Source organism: Podarcis melisellensis (genome assembly GCF_964234715.1).
Source record: "Podarcis melisellensis genome assembly, chromosome: 14".
Lineage (NCBI taxonomy): Eukaryota > Metazoa > Chordata > Lepidosauria > Squamata > Lacertidae > Podarcis > Podarcis melisellensis.
Window position 1 is genome coordinate 24,182,649 of NC_138546.1, and position 20,406 is coordinate 24,203,054.

Sequence of the window (20,406 nt, forward strand, 5' to 3'; positions counted from 1 at the left end):
ACAGGCTGGCTTGGGAGGTAAGCAAGCAGTGGGGGGCCTGGGAAGCAGAGCTCAGTCTATTAGCTGTACTGTGGCAGCTCCCACCAGGCCTCCTCTCCCCTCCGCTGTCTCCTGGGGGCAGCCATTCCAGCAGTCTGCCAGAGTGCAAGGGAGATGGGCAGCAAGGCCCATTGCATCTTGCTAAATGTCCAGCTTGCTAAAAGCAGAGACATCACCTTGCCAACAAAGGTCCATATAGTTAAAGTTATGGTTTTCCCAGTGGTGATGTATGGAAGTGAGAGCTGGACCATAAAGAAGGCTGATCGTCGAAGAATTGATGCTTTTGAATTATGGTGTTGGAGGAGACTCTTGAGAGTCCCATGGACTGCAAGAAGATCCAACCTATCCATTCTTAAGGAAATCAGCCCTGAGTGCTCACTAGAAGGACAGATCCTGAAGCTGAGGCTCCAATACTTTGGCCACCTGATGAGAAGAGAAGACTCCCTGGAAAAGATCCTGATGTTGGGAAAGATGGAGGGCACAAGGAGAAGGGGACAACAGAGGACAAGATGGTTGGATAGTGTTCTCGAAGTTACCAACATGAGTTTGACCAAACTGCGGGAGGCAGTGGAAGACAGGAGTGCCTGGCGTGCTCTGGTCCATGGGGTCACGAAGAGTCGGACACGACTAAATGACTAAACAACAACAACAATAACAAATGCCCAGCAATGATGCACCTCCTGTCCCTGAGCTGGGCCAGCTGGTCATTACAGGAACAACTGTCTAAAGTTGGTGCCTGAGTTTTGATTTTCTTCCACCCTCCCTGTCCCTTTCCCCTTGCTTGTCCTGTCATTTCTCTTAAGATTGTAGATCTGAGGGTAGGGACTGTCAGGCCTTTTTGGCTGAAGAATAGGGCACAAAACAAATAATAGATAAACTGACCCAGGCAGGGTCCTAAGGCCAGTCATGTTGGGGGTGGGGAGGGGAACAGTATGCTAAATCACTCCCCTTTTATCTTTAATAGATTTGGCCATTGTCTTTGACACTTCTCTATTTCAGTCCACTATTCTCTTCTGGCTGGGGTATCCAAGTTCTCTCTAGATTAGGGTGGCCCAGCTAAGTGAGGTGCTGGGCTTTGGGAAATCAGTGCAAGGGCTTGGAGGGTGCATGCACCAGTCAGACCACCCACTGGACTACCCCACTCTAGATTAAGGTGGCTGTCCTGGTGCCCCCTCCAGATGTTGTTGGACTATTCCCCCTGACCACTGGCCAGTGTTGGCTCTGAGGCTGATGAGAACTGGCCCCCATTCCCAGGTCATAGAGCAGTGGTTCTGAAAGTGAGTGCCCTGGGGGCAGTGGAGATACCTAGCAGCGCACCAAGTGGAATGTGTGTCAATGACTATCTGACTTTGAAAAGCAGGCATCACTCGATCAAGTTCCTCAGTTTTGTGGAATCACTCAAACTACAGAGTTTAATTGGGTTTTGCATAAATGTACAGTTAAGGTAATTGTTAATAAAATGTGCAATCTATTAATTTTGAATTGTATTGCATTATTATCTTCCTCGGGGTGGTGATAACTACTATTCTGACTACAGGAATGCTTTTCATAGGGCAGAGGGTACCGAGGATGAATTTATGGGACCAAGAGGTCCAAAATAGGTTGGGAACCACTGAGCTATTGGCGAACATTTCCAAAAACAAAAAAATCCAAATCCTTAGAAGAGCCTCACCTCCATTAGGCCAACCCAAATGTTGCAAAGGAGTGGGCAAACTTTTTCCCACTTCCAGCCTAAGAAGAATTTTGCTGTAATACGGATTATTGTTATTTTTCTTGTGGGCTGGAGTCTTTGGTTTTTAATTGTGCTTTTCCAAGGTGATGTGAACACTAATCCATTTTGAGTCTTTCATTTTAACTTCTGGAAAGTTTTACATTATTGCTGTTCATTTTTCTTACTGATAATTTTGTTGGGGTTTTTTTTTTGGTAAACCACTTTAAGCTTTTTTTTTAAAGCGATGTACTGTATAAATCAACCTATCAGCCCGCTGTCCTCTCTCCCCTTATGCTCCCCTTGCCCCCACCCCCCACCAATGTTTTGCACCCTGGCCGAGCTGGCCAAGGCGCGGAGCCCCCGGGGAGAGGCTGCTCTGGGCGGCTTCCCGGCCCCTCGTGGCGGCTGCTGGTGCGCTTTTCCCCGGCGGGGCTCCAGTTCCAGGCCCGGGGCTTCCTGCCTCCGCCTGTTGCTGCCCAGCGCCGGGCGCGGAGGCGGCGCTCCGGTTGCCTCTCTCCGCCCCGGGCGGGCGCCGAGGCGGGGTCTGGGCGCCGGAGGGTCGTCCCACCCCGGGCTGGGCGTGCCGGGCCAATTTTCTGCCCGGCCGAGGAAGAGGGAGGCAGGCCATGGCGCGGGCGGCTCCTCCGGGCGCGCTGGAGCTGCTGCTGCGTGAGTGTGGGGAGGAGAGGGAGGGCGCTCTGCACGCGCTCAGAGGCTACGGCGCCTGGTTGGGCGCCTCTCCGGGCTGAGTTCCGCGGAGCTTGGCTGCTTGGCTCCTGAGACGCGGGAGGAGGAAGAAGGACACCCCACCCGACCGGGCTGGTCCTTCGCTCCCAAGTCTGGCATATGAGCCTGGAGGGGGGTCTCTTGGAAAGCTCTCACCGCTGGGAGCTTTTCTTGCAAACCACCTGAAGCGTCAAACGGTGCAACTCGGAAGCGGTTTTGCACCAGGCAGCTTAAACTGGCCCCTTTCGGCAAGGTGGAGTCAAAGTGGCTGCGTGTTTTTTCAATCCAGACTGGGGGACCCTGAAAGGCAACAGTTTTGGCTTCCGATTTCTCCCCCCGTCAAAGCTGCTTTAATACTCCTTTTATTCGATGTTGCCGCATCTCTTTTTTTTTTCCTTTGAGGGCAGATAATTTGGGGATTTTCTAGTTTCGTCATGTTTGAGGTACTTCTTGCCTCCTGGACTTAATAACCTGATATTTTGCCATAATTTTTTTTTATTCGATCCCCACTCTTGACTCAGGTGGGCTTAGTCAGACTTAAATACTACATCATTATCCCTTCTTTTTAAAACTTTTTTTGTTTGTTCAGACAGGCCTTTACAAAATGATGCTTCGTTTTAATCAGTCAGTGTCTATTGATATTCACTGATAAATTTTAACCATGTTTTTATGGCCATTTGTTGATTCTTATAACTTTATATGTTGTACTCCACCTTGCTGTGTGTTTTCCCTCCCTGAAAGTGTGGATTATAAATCCATAAATAAATAAATAATGTAAGATACATTTTTATTGGCCCATTATCCTCACTGCTTTTATTCATGGGCAATTTCTTACTGCTCTTGATCAAAGTTAAAGACATATGAAGAGCCTTTTTGGAATCTGGCCCAAAGCCCATCTGGGCCGGCATCCTGTTCTCACAGTTACCAACAATATGCCCACGGGAAGCTAGCAAAGCAAGCCGGCCTGGGCACAAGGGCACTTTTCCCTCCTGTGGCTTCCAGCAACTGGCATTCACATGCATTGCTGCCTCTGACTAGTTTCTGCAAATAATAGTAACTTCCAGAAGAAGTATTTTGCCTAGTTTTGTTGTTGATTTTTTTTAAATAAAAACAAGAGTACACATTCCCAGCTAATTCTGGCTTCAGGGCTGTCTGTTGTATAAATGCTTCCCTAAATCAAATGCCTTCATTACAGAAAAAAAGGATTATTTTCTCACTCTATAAAAAGCTTTCTCTGACGCAAGGGAAAAAACCCTGTAATTTTTTCTGTTCTGATTTGAGCCAGCAGTAATCTGATGCAATCTGACATTTTCCTGCCAGGCATGAAAATGCATCTGATCAATGCCTGTATATTTCAATTTGTCAATGCAGTAGATAGCATTTCAAAATTCTGCTGGAGAGAACTGGTGGAAAGAACATTCTCCATCCTCTTTACACCTGAATTTCCCTTCCTAATTAAAGAACCTGACCATTCATTTGTTAACTGCGCAATCCTATATGTGTCTACTCAAAAGTAAGTCCTCTTGAGTTCAATAGGGTTAGTCCCAGGTGAGTAGGTATAGGATTGCAGCCTAAATGCTGTATACTCTCTTATATGTACAATGGTTTCATTTTTCTTTAACTGCTCAATAGCTTGGTTTTTGTCAACTGAACAGAATTATTAAGCATCATTCTCTCTTTTGAGGATATTGCAACAATTTCTAACTTCCCTTAAAAATCTGCAGCCTTCAAAACTCTCAGAAACAAAAGATTTCTAAGAAGATACACTGCCCCTAGTTTGTCTCTTTCTTTCATAGCAAACCTGCTCTTGTTTCTTTTTTCTAACTGAAAGGTTGGTTCTTCCCTGTTTCTTCTTGGCTGCCCACAAGGCAAAAAAATGTAAAAACACACACACCAAAAAGTCAGTTTATTCTTTGTTTTATCAGTGGGCATATCTAAAGCTTTTAAAATCTCCATCCAATATTATCTCATCCTCTTCAAAGTATCTAATTTCTTTTAAACAAAGGCCTTCCTTTCTGTGTACTATTTACTTTACGGTTGTTATTTTCATCCTCCCACTTGAGACTGTTAACACAAATCTCCCATCAGTATCTATTTTTATTAATATTTACTGAATTCATGCCTCGCCTTTCCTCCCCAAGGAGCCCAGGCTTGCAAACAGATACACAGTTTGAAAACGAAAGCAAAAACGGATTCAAACATTCTAAGAGCAGTTGCAACTTAAAACATATTAAAGCAGTTACGGTTAAAAATAGTCTAAAAGCAGTTACAATCAATAACGTTCTTCCATTCAATGATCTTGGAGTTTCCAGGAACAGCCACCAACAGATGCACAGGTAAACAAGAATGTTTTCAGGTTCCTCTTGAAAGTTGCTAGCAATGGAGACAGGCACACCTCACTAGGGAAGACATTGCACAACTGGGGAGCCACCACTGAAAAAGCCCCTGTCTGGTGACTATTTCTTCCTCTCCTTCCTAGCTTATTTTCTAAATACACTGCAGCCCCTTTAGATATGGTTGCCTGGGGGAGAGGACTAGGCTGCCTCTCCATTTCACTTTCTGCTCCCTTTCTCTTTTCTGTGTCCTTTCACTGGCAACAGAACAGGGCTGGGGCTGGATAGCAGGCAACATCTGGGGCTGATCAGACACTGGTGTTTTGCCCAGCTGTGCTGCACTGTTGTGACTCTTCCCAACCTTGTCTTCCATGGCAGACAAAGCCACAGACCCCAGTAACTCCGAGGAAAACTGGGAATGTATCCAGAGGTTTAGCGACCAGGTCAACGCAGATGCTGACAGGTAAGGCTGCACTGGGTGAGGAGAACCTTTTGCTAGGCCACTTCCAGCTCAAGGTGGATGTGGAAGTTGGCAAAGGTTTTGTCTTGAGCGTGGAGAGGTGGTCAGAGCTTGTGTTACCCAAAAGTTCTGTTTGCTACCCTTTGCCCATGTGCAGAAGCTCTACAGCAGGGCAGATTGTGAGAGATTCCCAGGCAGAACAGGAGAGGAGAGAGCACCTCTGTCCTCTTCTTGCGGTGTGTGGCCAGATTCTGGTCTGCAGTTGTTGCGTTGTGTGTGGGTTGCTTGTGTTTCTTTGCCCAGGAATCCCTTGAGCCTTGGGCACTGTTTGCTAAAAGCAAACGAATTCTTGAGAGCTTTTGCATCTCCTAAAACATAGCAGCTGATTGAAACTTGAATGTCTGGCAATGTTCCTTGACTGGGGATGGGCTTGGAACGAACCTCAGCTCTCTTTCTGCCACAATTTCTGCTCATTCCATCCTTTTCTTGCGTGGCATTTTATGTCATGCCAAGAGTGTGCTTGAGCTCCTTTGGCGGAGATGATCTATTGTTTCTTGAGGAGCAGTTTCGCTTCTTGTGGCTGAAGCACCTATCTGCTTTCTTTTGCAGTTGTTTCTGGCCAAACAGGTTCAGCTGGCTTCTTCTATATTGCTTAAAAAGCCTGTACAACCTGTTGGCAAGGTGCCAGACTGGAGCATATTTAGCCATCACGAGCAGCAGTGATCACTCTTACAAACCACGTTCAACACTCTCAGAGAAGAAACAATGAGTGGTTTACCTCCACTCCTCTGCTGCTTTCCTTTAGAGACTGAAAAAAAACCCCAAATAACAGGGTTCAACAGATATTACCCTAAAATGACATGCAGTTGGAAGTGGCAGGTGTCAGCTGCCTATGAAATATCCCTGGATCTTGTGTGGCAAAAGCAGAGAGCTGGTCTTGGGTGCAGAAGTACAGATCTTCTCCTGTCCATCACTGAGCAAACTGCCCTCTTCCTCTTGAAAACATAGGAAACTGCCTTGTGTTAGCTTAGGATTGTGTGCATGCTGACTGGCAGCTGTGGCTCTCCAAGTTTTTCAGGCAGGGAGTATTTCCCCCCCAGCCCTTCCTGGACCTTCTGCATGCCAAGCAGATGCTCTCCCATTGAGCTTTGGCCCTCCCCGACAGCAATACCCACTTGCCTCCTCTGGTTGTTGTGAAGGTGAATTCAAGAATGATTTCAGGGACTATGGCATGACTGTTTTTCTTTTTTACCTCTCTCTCAGCATTGCTGCAGCTCTGAAGTTGCTGGAACATAAGATCCAATCGCCGCAGGAGGCAGAGGCTCTGCATGCGCTAACCGTAAGTGTACCAGGGCCTGGAAATCCTGGGTTCAAATTCCCACTTGGACATGAAGGGTGACCAGTCGCTGCCTCTCAGTCCCATAACTGGTTTGTTGTGGGGATTAAATAAGAAGAGGGAGAACTGTGTACTTGCTGTCCTTGGAGAAAAAGGTGGGATATAAATGCAAGAAATAAGTGTGAGCATTGTGCAACCCAGTGTGTCCTGCAGTATCCTGGACGCAGGGATATCGTGCATGCAAGGCCTTGCATTTCCTCTTTGGATTCCAGACTTCTTGTTCCCCCATTTGCTGTCTGGACAGAGCAGCTGCTGATGAGCATCTGGGTTGAGAATTCTGCAGTTTGGTGGTTCTTTTTTCCCTCTTTTTGAGGGGGAGCTTCCTGCTATTGTAGCTTGTCACATCTGTGTTACGCAACCTTTGTTCACCCCCCATCCCAATCAGTCTCAGCCTGATTGAGTCCACCTTCTCCTACCTCATTTGCTCACTGAGCTATGCCTGACAACTGGCACTGTTTGGAACATCTCCCCTGCTTATTCTGAACAGCCTGTTAGCTTAGGCTTGGAATCAGTTCTCAGTGCCAGGGGTCAGTTGTGGCCAGTGTGAAGTTATTAAAAATGCAGTGTCTGTGAGCATGTGCAGAGTACTTTTCTCCTTCCTGAAATTCCCATATCGAGATGAGCAAGGGCAGATTTGGATTTTAACCAACCCAGAGTCTCTTCGCCAGCCTTCATCAAACCTAGTGACTGACCTGTAGGTGTTTTGGACTATAGATCCCACCACAGATGCTGCAGCTGACAGGAATTGCAGTCCAAAACACCTGGAGAGCACCCAGCCAGTGATGGCTGTCCTTTGCACTTCTATTTGGAGTTATGAAGACTTGGAGAAAATAGCACCTCCCCCTCCCTGCACCCCTGGGTCCCCTTTCCCGCTGCCTTTACCTAGAGAAAGTTACCTGGCTCTGTTTTCTGCACCATGTGTTGTCACCTTGAATGGCTTGGTGACCCCACTGCCTAAGGACAAGGCTGGTGTGATGGGGTCTTGGGGTCTCCCTGTGGATTTGCCCGCTCTTTGAGGATCAAGGTTTGTGTTTGCCTCTTTTCCCCTACGAGGTCTTGGAGATGTGTGTGAACAACTGCGGAGAGAATTTCCATCATGAAATGGGGAAGTTCCGATTTCTGAATGGTCTCATCAAGGTCCTTTCTCCCAAGGTAAGTGCCCAGGCAGGTGAAGCTCAGAAATTCAAAGTGTTGGTACTGACCTTTAAAGCCCTAAACGGCCTTGGTCCAGTATACTTGAAGGAGTATCTCCACCCCCATCGTTCAGCCCTGACACTCAGGTCCAGTTCTGAGGGCCTTCTGGTGGTTCCCTCACTGTGAAAAGTAAAGTTACAAGGAACCAGGCAGAGGGCCTATTCGGTAGTGATTCCCGTCCTGTGGAACACCCTCCGATCAGATGTCAAGGAAATAAACAACTATCTGACTTTTAGAAGACATCTGGGAAGTTTTTAATGTTTGATGTTTCGTTGTGTTTTTAATATTCTATTAGGAATAGCCCAGAGTGGTTGGGGAAACCCAGCCAGATGGGCAGGGTATAAATAATAAATTATTATTATATAGAAAAAGAAGCCTGGAAGGGAGGGGCCCTTGTCAGAAAAGGGGTGGCTGGGAAGTCCCTTCAGAAGGGCCTCCTCAGAGTCCTAAAGGTCAAGATAAAGTTGGGGTTGTGTGTGGTTATTTTTAAAAGAGGGGTGGATTCTGTACTTTCAGCAACATCTGCAGGGCCACTGGTTATCCCCTGTTCCCACTGTTAAGTGTACAGGTGCATCCTTTGAAGCCAGAAAACATCTGAAATGTACAAGGATTTAATTTGTGTGGGTGGGAGTACAAGATGCTGCGGGCACAGTCTTGCTTTGTGAGGAGCGGGGGACTCCCCAAGGTGGTGGTCTTTCTTATTCTGGTTCCAACCATCTTTACTTTGGGCTTCCCAGTATCTCGGAGAGTGGTCAACGGACAGAGTCAAATCCCGCATCGTCGAGCTGCTGTTCAGTTGGATGGTGTGGTTTCCTCAGGAAGTGAAAATCCGCGACGCTTATCAAATGTTGAAGAAACAAGGTCTCCATTTAGCTGTTTCTTCTGTCTGTCTTCTCCCCCACCTCCTTCCCATCTCAAAGTCACATGGCCTTAAACCACAAGCCTGCTGACCAAAATGCTTCTAACACCCTTTTTCCTCACGAGGTTTTTCCGTGAGAAAGCAGAACAAAGTATTTTTCTTCCTGGGACCACAAAAAAGGGGTTGCGCAGCTGGTGTTTACCTCTCTTATCTCTTTTAAACTACTTACTATGGTGGGTCTATTTATTTATTGCCCTTGTATCTCCCCTTTTTCTTCCAAGAAGCTCAAGTTGGCCTTCATGGTTCTCCTCATTTATTCCTCACAACAACCATGTGAGGTGGCTAAGGCTGAGAAGTGGTGACTGCCGAAGGTCACACCTATTGAGCTTCATGGCCAAGTGGGGAGATTTGAACCCTGGTCTCTCAGGTCTTAGTCCCACACTCTCTTTTTTTTGCCAATTAATTTGTATTCATTTTCAAATTTATAAAACATCATAACCAGATTTAATTTAATTTAAATACTTCCCCCCCCAAAAACTGGTTTCCCACTCTCAGATATACTCCAATTCATCCCCTTTAACATACTGCTTTAAAATTCATCTCTAATGATCATCCATTTCAGTGGCGTAGCGTGGGGGTGCAGGGGGGGCCGGCCACACCGGGCGCAACATCTGGGGGTTAGGGGGCACAAATCCACGGGTTAGGGGGCGCAAATCCACGGGGGCAAAAATTACTTGCCTTGCCCCGGGTGCTGACAACCCACGCTACGCCACTGATCCATTTTAAAAAACAAATTCTAGTCCGACACTCTTAACAGCTGCATCCAAAAGTTTTTGCGGTGCAATCTGAAGCCTTGCAGATGACAAATTTCAGGCGATTTAAGGCCAGCTTTTGCTCCTTTGCTTTCAATTTTTAGTTTCTTGCATTTTGAATCTCTGAATTCCAGGCTTGGGCAACTATCTTTCAACGCCTTTTCTGTTGTGATTTGTCACTTTAAATGGCCCCTAAGCATCCTTGAACTGTGGGTGTGCCAACACTGCAAAGCTTTATTTCAGGGATCGTCAAACAAGACCCCAAACTACCGGAAGACAAAATTCTGCCACCACCTTCTCCACGGCCTGCTAGCTCCATTTTTGATGCTGATGATGAGAAATCCAAGGTAACCTGCTCCTCCTTGTGGTCAAGCTGGACGCTGCACTATTGCTCTTGATAATAATGGACTTGGGTAGTGGGTGCCGACAGGGTGACCCCGGGGGCCCCTGACAAGTCTTTTGGGGATTGAATCAAGGACCTTCTGTGTGCAAAGCAGACTTTTGTCCCCTGAGCCTACAGCCCTTCCCTTGTTTTTTAAAAATATTCTGGTTATAAAACTTTATTCTGAGAAATGCTGCTTTTTCCATGCAAAACCAGACCACCTGAAAGCCTTGTTGGTAAATATTCAAAGCAGCCCTTTTTTAAAAAAAGTAGGAGTCTCCCCCCCCCCCTTTTTTGTTCCTGAACAGTTTTGCTTGAGACGAAGTGTGCCATTGACTGTGTGGTGATGCTTCTGGCCTAGTCCTCACCTTCTCCCCTCCTCTCCTCAGCTTTTAACAAGGCTCCTGAAAAGCAAAAACCCAGAGGACCTTCAGGCAGCAAACAGGCTGATCAAAGGGATGATCAGAGAGGTAGGCCTTCTCTCTGCCATTTCCCCCCATTGTCTGGCAGCATCTGGTGGCAGAGGGCTCCATGCTCATGGAGAAGCCAGTGTGGTGTAATGGTTAGAGTGCTGGACTGTGACCTGGAAGACACCAGGGTTCAAATCCCCCCTCAGCCATGAAGCTCACTGGATGTGACTTAGGGCCAATTACTACTGCTGCTGCTGCTTCTTCTTCTTCTTCTTCTTCTTCTTCTTCTTCTTCTTCTTCTTCTTCTTCTTCTTCTTCTTCTTCTTCTTCTTCTTCTTCTTTACTCTACTCATCTGACTGGGTTGCACCATCCACTCTGGGTAGTTTCCAACAAATATAAAAACCTTCAGATGTCTTCTTAAAGTTGTATAGTTACTTAACTCCTTGACATCTGTCGGGAAGGCATGCCACAAAGTGGGTGCCACTACCAAGAAGGCCCTCTGCCTGGTTCCTTGTAACTTCACTCCTTGCCGCCCCACCTACCTCACAGGGTTGTTGTGGTGATTAAATGAAGTGGAGGAGAACCGTTTATGAATAGAGGGGAGAATCCTTGAGCTCCTTGGAGGGAAAAAGATATAAAGGCAACAAATAAAGAAATGCAGGCACAGATTCTTAGGTGGTCATCTTCAGACTTTCTCTGGTTTGCTTTTCTAGGGCTCAGTTTATTATCAGACCTTGGTATGAGTGGCACAAGCTGAGGCTGCTAATTGCTTAGGGGAAATGCCTTGCGACCTAGAATCATAGAATCACAGAATTGTAGAGTTGGGAAAAGGGTCCCAGGGGTCATCCAGCCCCCAGCCTCTGAAGAATCTGAGTGTGTTTGGCCCATTGCAGGAGCAGGAGAAATCAGCCAAGGTCTCCAGGCGGCTGAACGCTCTGAAGGAAGCCCGCAGCAGCGCAGAGGCATTGGAGGAGATGCTGAGAAGCTGGCAAGAAAGCAAGGGAGCCGGGACCCCCACGTCAACCCTGGAGCTCCTGCAGGTAAATCCTGCTCTCTCCCTTTCCCCACTCCCGACCCTTGGGGAGCACCTCTGAAGTCCAGGCATGAAAGACACAGCACCTAGCATGCTCTGTAAGGCCTTTCTCCGGGGCAGCCCCATATGCTCCAGGACCTCCCTCTGCCTGGCCATGGGGAGGGGGCCCTTGAGGACAATTTGGGGCCTCTGCAGTATGCATTGGTTGGTTCATTCGTCACCAGGGGAGAGAGAGGACCTCTGTTTTCAGATTCCTTCCCACAATTCTCAATGAATACTACTTGCTGGGAATCACACAAGGTGGAAAAGCACTGCTATTGGTGCACCAAGGTCCTGTCTGCAGGCTTCTCATTGTGGCATTTTGTTGGCCTCCTTGGCGAGGAGAGGATGCTGGGCTCAATGGACCTCTGGCTCAAGGGTTTTTCTGCTGTTCTTCGGTTGCATATGTACCCCTCTGGCTAGAAAACTGGATTGGGCTTAACTAAATTCTGGGTGCCTGGAATCTGCCCTGAAACACGTAGCGGAATATTATAATAACACGATGAATAAAGTTCCTCTGAGCATGCGTGGTGTGCTTTCCTCCTCCCCTCGGGCCACAGCTGGGGTGGGGTGGGGCTGGGTCAGCTGGGCTGTGAGGCTGAGCCAGCGGCACTTCCACTCTGGCTGTGTCCTTCCACAGGCCACGTTTGCCAAGTGCGAGAGGCTGAAGCCGCTGCTCTTCCGTGTGGCCAGCGAGACGGTGGAAGACGAGGAAGCTCTGGGTAAGAACGGGAAAGACAAACAAGGGAAGGGAAGTGGAGGGGCTGGGCAGGGGTGTGTGTTTAGAGAGAGGGATGTTACAGAGGCCCAATAAATGCAGTTTTGTCCTGGCTGGAAAGGGAACAGCTGTCCCCTATTCTCTCCACCCTCAAATTAGGAAACTGCTGGATTTGAAATCACTTTTATTTATTTATATATAATTTTTATTAAGTTTTCTATTTTACAGTTTAAGATACTCATTTTACATCCTTAAGATATCAGTGACTTCCCTTCTTCTCTTTCCATGGTTCATTTTACATATCATAAATCCCTGCATATTTTACAAAAACTATACCATTCAGTATTCCATTGTTGCATCCATCAAAATTTCTGCCAACGTTTTCAGCTGTACATCATTTCCCATATATTCAACAAACATTTTCCAATCTTCTTGAAACGGATGTTCTTCTTGTTCTCTTATTCTATTTGTTAAGTCTGTGAGTTGTGCATATTCTGTCAACTTAAGTTGCTATTCTTCTTTAGTTGGGACCTCGCTCGTTTTCTATTTTGGGGTGAAATCAATTTTATTAGATGGGGTTTGTGTGTGTTTTGTTAGCCCCGAGAATTAGAATTCCAGGGTTTTAATTTCTTAACAGGGGTAACTTAATAATACAGAACACATGGAACAAAGCAGCCCCCCACCCTACAAATAACAATTGTTTTCTTGTAATTGTTGAGTGAAGCTTGTGGTGCAAATTCTCGCTCTTGTTGCTTCTGTAGGGGAGGTTCTGCAGGCAAGTGACAGGCTCACACGGGTGCTGTGCTCTTACAAGGACGTTGTGGGCACTGCTGGGGATTCTGGGACCAGTTCTGGTGGTGCTGCTGGTAGGTCAAGGTTGGCAAGGCTGTCTGTGTCTTGTAAAGGGACTGGGGAGATCCTGCTTGCAGTGAAGCCAAGGGGCAGATTGAGATGGGCTAGGGTGAATCATAGTAGCGTTGGAAGGGACCACATTTGTCCAGCCATCTGCAATGCAGGAACCTTTTGCCTAATGTGGGACTTGAACGCACTACCCTGAGATTAAGAGTCCCATGCCCTACTGACTGAGCTATCATACAGGTGCCTTTTTGTTCTTCAGAGTTGTTGGGAAGGGATTTAAAGAGGGGGGTTTGAGGAGGTGGCTTTGAGAAGGAAGGAAAAAAGGAGGGTCAGAAGGGCGAGCAGAAAACCGCATCAGGTGACTACTCCGTTTTGCGAACCACAAACTGCAGGATGGCCCCCCTTTTTAAAAAAGCTTCCAGCTCTTTAAGTCTCTGCTTTGAAGCACCACAGTAAATGAAAACATCCTGTTCTGCTTCTGCTCTGCAGGTCAGGATAGTCAGGGAGCATTTTGGGAAGCTTTGCTAAACCAGAGCAGCTAGCCAGCCTACAGTTTCAAAAGCCTGACACAGTTTGCTGGTTTTCTTGCTTGTTTAGTAAGGCTGAAGTTATGCTATCTTGCTCCCAAGAGAACGGATTTGTGTCAGAAGCGTTTTGCTTTGAGTGGTGGATCTCAGTTAAGTTCTTGGCTGCCTGCCTTACCCAGTAATAGACAAGTGAAATGCAGAGTTGGGGGGGGGGGGGGAGAGGAAGGGAGTCCCACCTTTGTGTCGGGAGAACTGCTGGCAGCAATCTGAAATTGTGGGTGGAAGATCTTCCCTTTGCCCAGCATTCTTTACCAGCTGAGCCTCCTTGGGACAGCCATCTACTTGGTTTAAAAAACAAATCTTGCTTTCATTTAAAGCCCTATATGACCTTTAAAGCCCCATACGGCCCAGGACCCTCGTACCTACGGGACCGCCTCTCCTGGTATGTCCCACGGAGGACCTTACCGTCTTCAAATAAAAACATCTTGGAGATCCCGGGCCACAGGGAGGTTAGGCTAGCCTCAACCAGAGCCAGGGCTTTTTCGGCCTTGGCCCCGATCTGGTGGAACTCTGTCACAAGAGACTAGGGCCCTGCGGGACCTGACATCTTTCTGCAAGGCCTGCAAGACAGAGCTGTTCCACCAGCACAGACAGAGCTGCAAGACAGAGCTGTTCCACCAGCACAGCCTGACCCCCTCCTTCGGTAATCCTCATAGAACTCTAGCCCAATGGTTGCCATTAATTTGATTTTGAATTGATTTTAGAATGCATTTCAATTAATTGATTGTGATTTTATGTAAACTGTGTTACTTTTATTGTTGATTGCCACTCTGAGCCTGGCTTCGGCTGGGGAGGGCGGGATATAAATAACATTTTATTATTATTATTATTATTTCAGCTGGACCTCAGCCCCTTCCAGACGCTGCGAGCAGCCTCACCCTCATTGACCTCTCTGAGCTGGGTGCTGGGGGCCAGGCTCCCTTGCAAGAGAACGCAAAGACAGAGCCTTTTCTGGAGAGGCTCCTCTCCTCCTCTTCTACCCACTCACTGGATGAGGAGCTGATGTTAGGTTGGTGTCTTGGAGTTCTCAGGGGCTGCATCTTCCCTGATGTAGAAAGCCCTGCTTTCTGGCTTCCTGTGGTTGGGAAGGGCCTGCAGGAGGAGAGTGTTTGAGGAGGGCAAGAGTTGTATTCAGTGCTAGCCCTACTTAGAGTAGACCCATTGAAATTAATGGACTTAGCTTTTATGCAGAGTAGACCCTGGCCATGACTAACTTGGGCTCAGAGTGGGTCTACTCTGGGTAAAATATTATTATTATTATTACTATGTTATGCATTATATTTATATCCTACCTTTTCTCCAGCAAGCCCAAGGTGGTGTACATGGTTCTCCCCAATGCTATTTTTCTAGAAAAAGAGGTGCCGGAACTCACCATGAATGCTCCCTGGTTCTCATATAATGGCACCTGAGAGGTGCTGGAACTCAGTTCTGGCTGGAAAAAAAAGCCCTGGCTCTCCCACTTTCTAGTGCAACACTAACCACTACACCACACTGGTTCTGAATATGTTTGAATGCAACTCTATGTGTTTTCCAAACCAGGACATAACAAGCTGTTGTTGGCTCCATGTTTTCAACACCGCTTTATGATTTCCATCACGCTTTAGACTCTGTTTTTGTACACTGCTGTGGAACCATTTCCAAACCCTAAAATAAAAAAAATCTGTTAGAACTGTCCTTGTTATAGTCACCCTGTTTCCTTCTGGTGGGGTCTTCCGAGCCCCCCAGGGAGAGCCAGCTATGAGAAAACCAGGCCAGGGGCCTCAAGAGCCATCCTCCTTCTCCTGGGCTGGTGGAAGGAAGAGTAGTGGGTCTGAGCTGCTTGCACCCTTGTTGGCTTCAGATCCCGCTGCACATCCTGGACCAGGGTCTTCATGGATGACCAAAGCTGGAGGAGTCGTCTTTGGGGATGTTGCTGCAGCATTAGCATCTAAGCAAGAGGCAACCAGGGCGTGGGGAAGGGAGCTGCGGAAGGAAAGGGTTAGTTCCCTGCTGGGATAGTGATGTTGCCTCCAGCTTCCTGTGACTCTCTTTCCCCAGGTCTTCCTATCAGCCCGACAACAGCGGCTCCTCCAGTCTCCGGTCAAATACCTGAAATGGCACCAGCACCTTTGCTGCCTTGCCCTGCGTCCTCCAGCGGCTCCTTGGCTAAGCTTTCAATTCCGCTGAGTTCCATTACTCTGAGTAAGTGCCAGGATGGGGGTTTTTCTTCACAGGGCAGGAGCTAAGCAGCTGCCCCTGATCTGGTGGTGGGATGTGGACTCTGGTGGGGTGACAGAGCCCCGTATAGGGTTCGGCTTTGTCCCTCTGTGACGCTCTGTGGCTACCTGTTGCCAACTGCAGTTGGCATGACAGCTACGGCCATTCCTGGACTGGGAAGGCTTGGCTGCAAGTAGTTCATGCGCTGGCTACTTCCAGAGTAGATTACTGCAATGCACTCTGTGCGGGGCTTCCGTTGCGCCTGATTCAGAAGCTGCAGTGAGTGCAGAATTCTGCAGCACGATAGCTGATGGAAGTGAGGCCATGTTAGGATTTAACGCCTGGGCTCAGATATCTGCAGTGGTTGCTTATTTGCTCCCTGGCCAGGCTCAAGGTATTACACCATTAATATACAAAGCCCCCAGTAATCTGGGACCATATTATACACCCTCTCGATTGCTTTGATCTGCAGGACTGGCCCCGTTATAGGTGCCACACAATTCCCGTTCCACATTTTTTTGGAAATTGGTCTCCTAGTGTGGCAGCACCTACACATGGGAACTCCCTGCCTCTCTACTCTTTTCAGCACCTACTAAAAACATTTTTTAGACAAGCCTGGTGTTTGGGATGCTGGTGTGTTTTCAGCTCTATGGATGGTTTTAATTTTTTTGAATGCTGTAATAGTTTTTAATAATTACCTTACTGTCTTTATTCTTTATGCAAACTGGGATGAAGATTTCTGCAATTAAGCAGCATATAAATTGTATGAAATAAATAAATGCCACTTTCCCTGCCCCTCCCTCTGGATCCTGGCATCCTCATCCTAGCCACCAGATTGCCTAAGGACAGTGGTAGAGCATAGCTGGGATAGCTCAGTTAGTAGAGCAGGAGACTCTTAATCTCAGGGTCGTGGGTTCAAGCCCCACATTGGGCAAAAAGTTCCTGCATTGCAGGGGGCTGGACTAGATAACCCTCATGGCCCTTCCCAACTCTACAATTCTATGATTCTATCTGTTCTGGGTGTAGAAGGTCTCGAGTTCAGTTTCTAGTATCTCCCAAGTATGGCTGGTAGACACCTCTGCCTGAAATCTTGGAGGGTCATTGCATTGTTGCCAATCAGTGTAGACAGTGTGGAGCTAGCTGACCCCAGTGGTCTCACTCTGTGTAAGGCAGCTTCCCATGTTTGTCTTGTCTTCTTGCCCCCAATAGGCACGATCCCCCCGGTCACAGTCTATGAGGAGAAGGGCCTGAAAGCCATGCTCCACTTCTCCAGGGACCCAGTTCCCGGCCAACCAGCCACCAGGGTGCTGGTTCTCTCCCTGCTGAGCACTGCCCCTCACCCAGTCCAGGACATCGTTTTCCAGGCTGCTGTGCCCAAGGTGAGAGAGAAACTGGCTCTTAATCTAGGCAAGAGAGCTGTGCTCCTGATCAGCAGGATTCCTCCCTCCCTGTGGATTGTTTTATTTTATTCAGGAAGTTACATAGTGCCCTTCATTTATTTACTTATAAAAATATGTGTAGGCCGCAGTGCCATAAATAATTTAACAAAGTAGGTTATAGCAATAAAAACATAAAGCAATACAATACAAGCCATAACAGACACCATTGTGAAGGAGCCTGCACAGGTATGGCACAATAGAAAAGTTTTCAGCAGGCGTTAGAAGGCCCCTGCTGAATCTCCAGTGGCAGAAGGTCCCACAGGACTTGGCCAATGATGCTAAAGGTTCCATTTCTTGCTGCTGTCAGGGAAGGTTGAGGCTTTTCTCACCTGATGTCACAAGGATCTTAGGTTCCCATACAGACCAGGCCAGCAGAAAACATTTCTCTTCCAGCAGGTCTTGGGCCTGACCACTGTTTTTGTCACTTTTGCCTTGCTTTCCTGCTTTGCGGTGTGAGGGTGTATTTTCCTTGGGGGTTTCAACTTGAAACAGAAAGAGGGGATAATTTATAAAATGTTGTGATTGATATGCTGCTGGGGCACTGGGCCATGGGGTTGTCCCAGCGACCCCACTTGGGCTGACCTCATCCTTCTTCCTCTCTCTCTCTCCTCTTCCTTGCTGCTGAATGATAGTCGATGGCCATCAAGCTGCAACCGGCCACAGGCTCCGAGCTGCCAGCTTTCAACCCACTCCTTCCCCCAACAGTGATTTCTCAAGTTCTGCTTCTGGCCAACCCTCACCAGGTATGTGGCTGGATCAGGTTGGGGTGTGTGGTCTGGGCAGCAGACTGCCCAGCAGCAGCTGGGAGCCAGTGGCTCCTTTCTTTGGCTGCCTGTTCAGAATGTGGGGCAGGGCTGGGGAGCATCTGTGCTCCTCCAGATGTTGTTGGAGTCCTATCGCCACCATCGCCATCACCTCTGACCACTGGCCCTGCTGACTGAGATGTAGGGATGAGAATGTTAGAAGATGTGGGGGGCGCGAGGCAAACTTCAGGAACATTTTGAAACTGATGAGGGTTCAGCTTCTCCTCAGACTGTCGAATGGGAATTGTGTAAAGATAGGATCACAGCACCTGCTTTTTGTAAGAAACAGATTTAGAAGCTTGCCGGAAGGAAGTTGGGAAAAAACAGAGAGGCCCATTTTAGGTCCATTGGCAGTATCCCCTCCCCCAGATTTACCATGCTCTAGATAGGAGTGGGACGACCTCCACTACAGCTGAATTTGCCCTGGCATGTTTGCGCCAGAGAGAGAATGGGCAAATTTTGGCTTCCTGCTTTAAAGAGGGGCCTGCCAGAAACTGCAGAGTGTCTATGTGTCTGTCTTTCCACTTTATATCTTTTTTCCCCTGTTCCCAGGCTCCACTCCGACTGAGATACAGATTGTCCTTCGTCCAAAATGGGGCACCTTGCACAGAAACTGGGGAGGTGTCTGATTTCCCCCATGCAGAGTTATGGGGTGGGATTTAGTGACTGCTTGCCCGGTGACTTCAGAAGATTCCCCGGAGCACCATCTTCATGGCCTCAGGGCACTGGGATGAGCCTCACCAGGGCCCAGACATTCAATGCCAATTACGCTTTGGAGCAAGATACCTTCTTCTTCGCGTATACCAATCAGTACATTTTTAAAAATGCAGCTATCTTTATATTCATTTGGACTATGTAAACAGCACTGGACACTTTTTCCTCCAATAATCTTGGAAGGGATCACTTCGTTTCTGAGGATGGTCCACATGAAAGCTACCCTCCCACCTGTTGGCTGAGCTGCTGTGATGTCATGGAATGTGTGCAACCCAATAGTCCATAGAATATTGATAATAAAGTTTTTCTGTTTCTAAGACACGAGTCAAAGGTAAACATGGGAAAAAACCTCAACAGAATATACTGGCTAATTTCTGGCAAGAGGGTTGTTGGAAATCAAGAATTTGGGGCTGTGGAGGAAGCTGAAAAGCGGAGATGAAAGAGGGCCATGGGAATGACTAGAGGGAGCAAGATGTGGCCAACAGAACACATGACGCGATGCACATGTGTGACAAACGCTTTGCTGTAGGCTGGATTTGTTTTACTTTCCAAAGAGTGGTATCTGCTCCAAAGAGTTTGGCTGCCTTCTTTAAAGAGGGGCGTGCCTGAAATTGCAGGGTGCCTTGTGTGGACTAGTTTGCTATTTAGAGGATGGGAGGGGATAAGGAACCTCTGCGTCTGCGTGGAGGACTCTGTTTCATTGGAGGTTTGAAAGCAGAGCCTGGATGGCCACCTGTCAAGGGTTCTTTGGTTGTGACTCTTGCATTGCAGGGCTTTGGACTGGATGACCCTTCCAGATCCTGCTAGCTCTACAATTCTGATTCTGTCCCTGCACCACTCATGCTCTGCTGCTGCCGGCACAGAGCGCCTTGCCCAGAAGAGCTGCTGGCTAAGATTAGTATACCGTATTTTTTGCTCTATAAGACTCACTTTTTCCCTCCTAAAAAGTAAGGGGAAATGTGTGTGCGTCTTATGGAGCGAATGCAGGCTGCGCACCTATCCCAGAAGCCAGAACAGCAAGAGGGATCGCTGCTTTTGCTGCGCAGCGATCCCTCTTGCTGTTCTGACTTCTGAGATTCAGAATATTTTTCCCCTTGTTTTCCTCCTCCAAAAACTAGGTGCGTCTTATGGCCTGGTGCGTCTTATAGAGCGAAAAATACGGTAATTTATTACCCACCCTTCATCCTAAGGTCCCAGGTTCAGCTTATAACAATTAAAAGACAATGCTGAAAACAGCTTAAGCATTCTGCCCTGTGGGCTCGATCTGTGGCCTCCCTTAATGGCACCCAATCAAAACATGTTGCCCTGGGTAGCTGCCTCTTGCCAAGAGGTCTAGAGAAAACTGGTTTGCATGCCTCTTCCTTTGAGCTAGTAGTGAGGCAGCAGCACCCTTGCTCCCCAGGGAGATGCTGCTGGTTGTGTGACTCCTATTGCATTTAGGAGCAAGCACGTGGAGTGTGCATAGCCTGGTTTTCCAAAGGTGTCAGTCTTCTCTGCGTCTTCTCAGCCCAAGAGCAGCTGTCCTGGGCAAGGACTCTTCCTAGGGTGCCTTCAGGGGGGGGGGGGTCTTGAGTGGCTGCCTCTGTTTGAGTTGCTCGACTTCTAACATGGTTTTCTTATTTTTTAAGTATACAACTGCAAAAAGTCAACAAATGTATTGATCAATCAAAAAACCATAACTGTAATTATGACTTGA

The 20,406-nt window shown here is 47.7% G+C and overlaps 1 protein-coding gene across 1 annotated transcript; it reads left to right on the forward strand.

The window, feature by feature from the left end:
• Positions 1 to 2,302: 2,302 nt before the first annotated feature.
• Positions 2,303 to 19,027, forward strand: GGA2 (golgi associated, gamma adaptin ear containing, ARF binding protein 2). Its single transcript, XM_081888258.1, has 15 exons — positions 2,303 to 2,419; positions 5,188 to 5,272; positions 6,533 to 6,608; positions 7,719 to 7,817; positions 8,597 to 8,720; positions 9,774 to 9,877; positions 10,302 to 10,382; positions 11,217 to 11,363; positions 12,036 to 12,117; positions 12,875 to 12,979; positions 14,397 to 14,567; positions 15,596 to 15,739; positions 16,964 to 17,133; positions 17,826 to 17,936; positions 18,549 to 19,027. Exons 1-15 carry the CDS (start codon positions 2,377 to 2,379, stop codon positions 18,657 to 18,659), a joined length of 1,653 nt encoding a protein of 550 aa, XP_081744384.1. The 5' UTR covers positions 2,303 to 2,376; the 3' UTR covers positions 18,660 to 19,027.
• Positions 19,028 to 20,406: the final 1,379 nt, after the last annotated feature.

Bases quoted from the DNA above. Each gene is read 5' to 3' on its own strand.
- GGA2 (XM_081888258.1), top strand. From the start codon at position 2,377: ATGGCGCGGGCGGCTCCTCCGGGCGCGCTGGAGCTGCTGCTGC. The intron at 6,609-7,718 runs GTAAGTGTACCA...TTCCCCTACGAG, and splicing joins AGGCTCTGCATGCGCTAACC to GTCTTGGAGATGTGTGTGAA. The intron at 7,818-8,596 runs GTAAGTGCCCAG...TGGGCTTCCCAG, and splicing joins TCAAGGTCCTTTCTCCCAAG to TATCTCGGAGAGTGGTCAAC.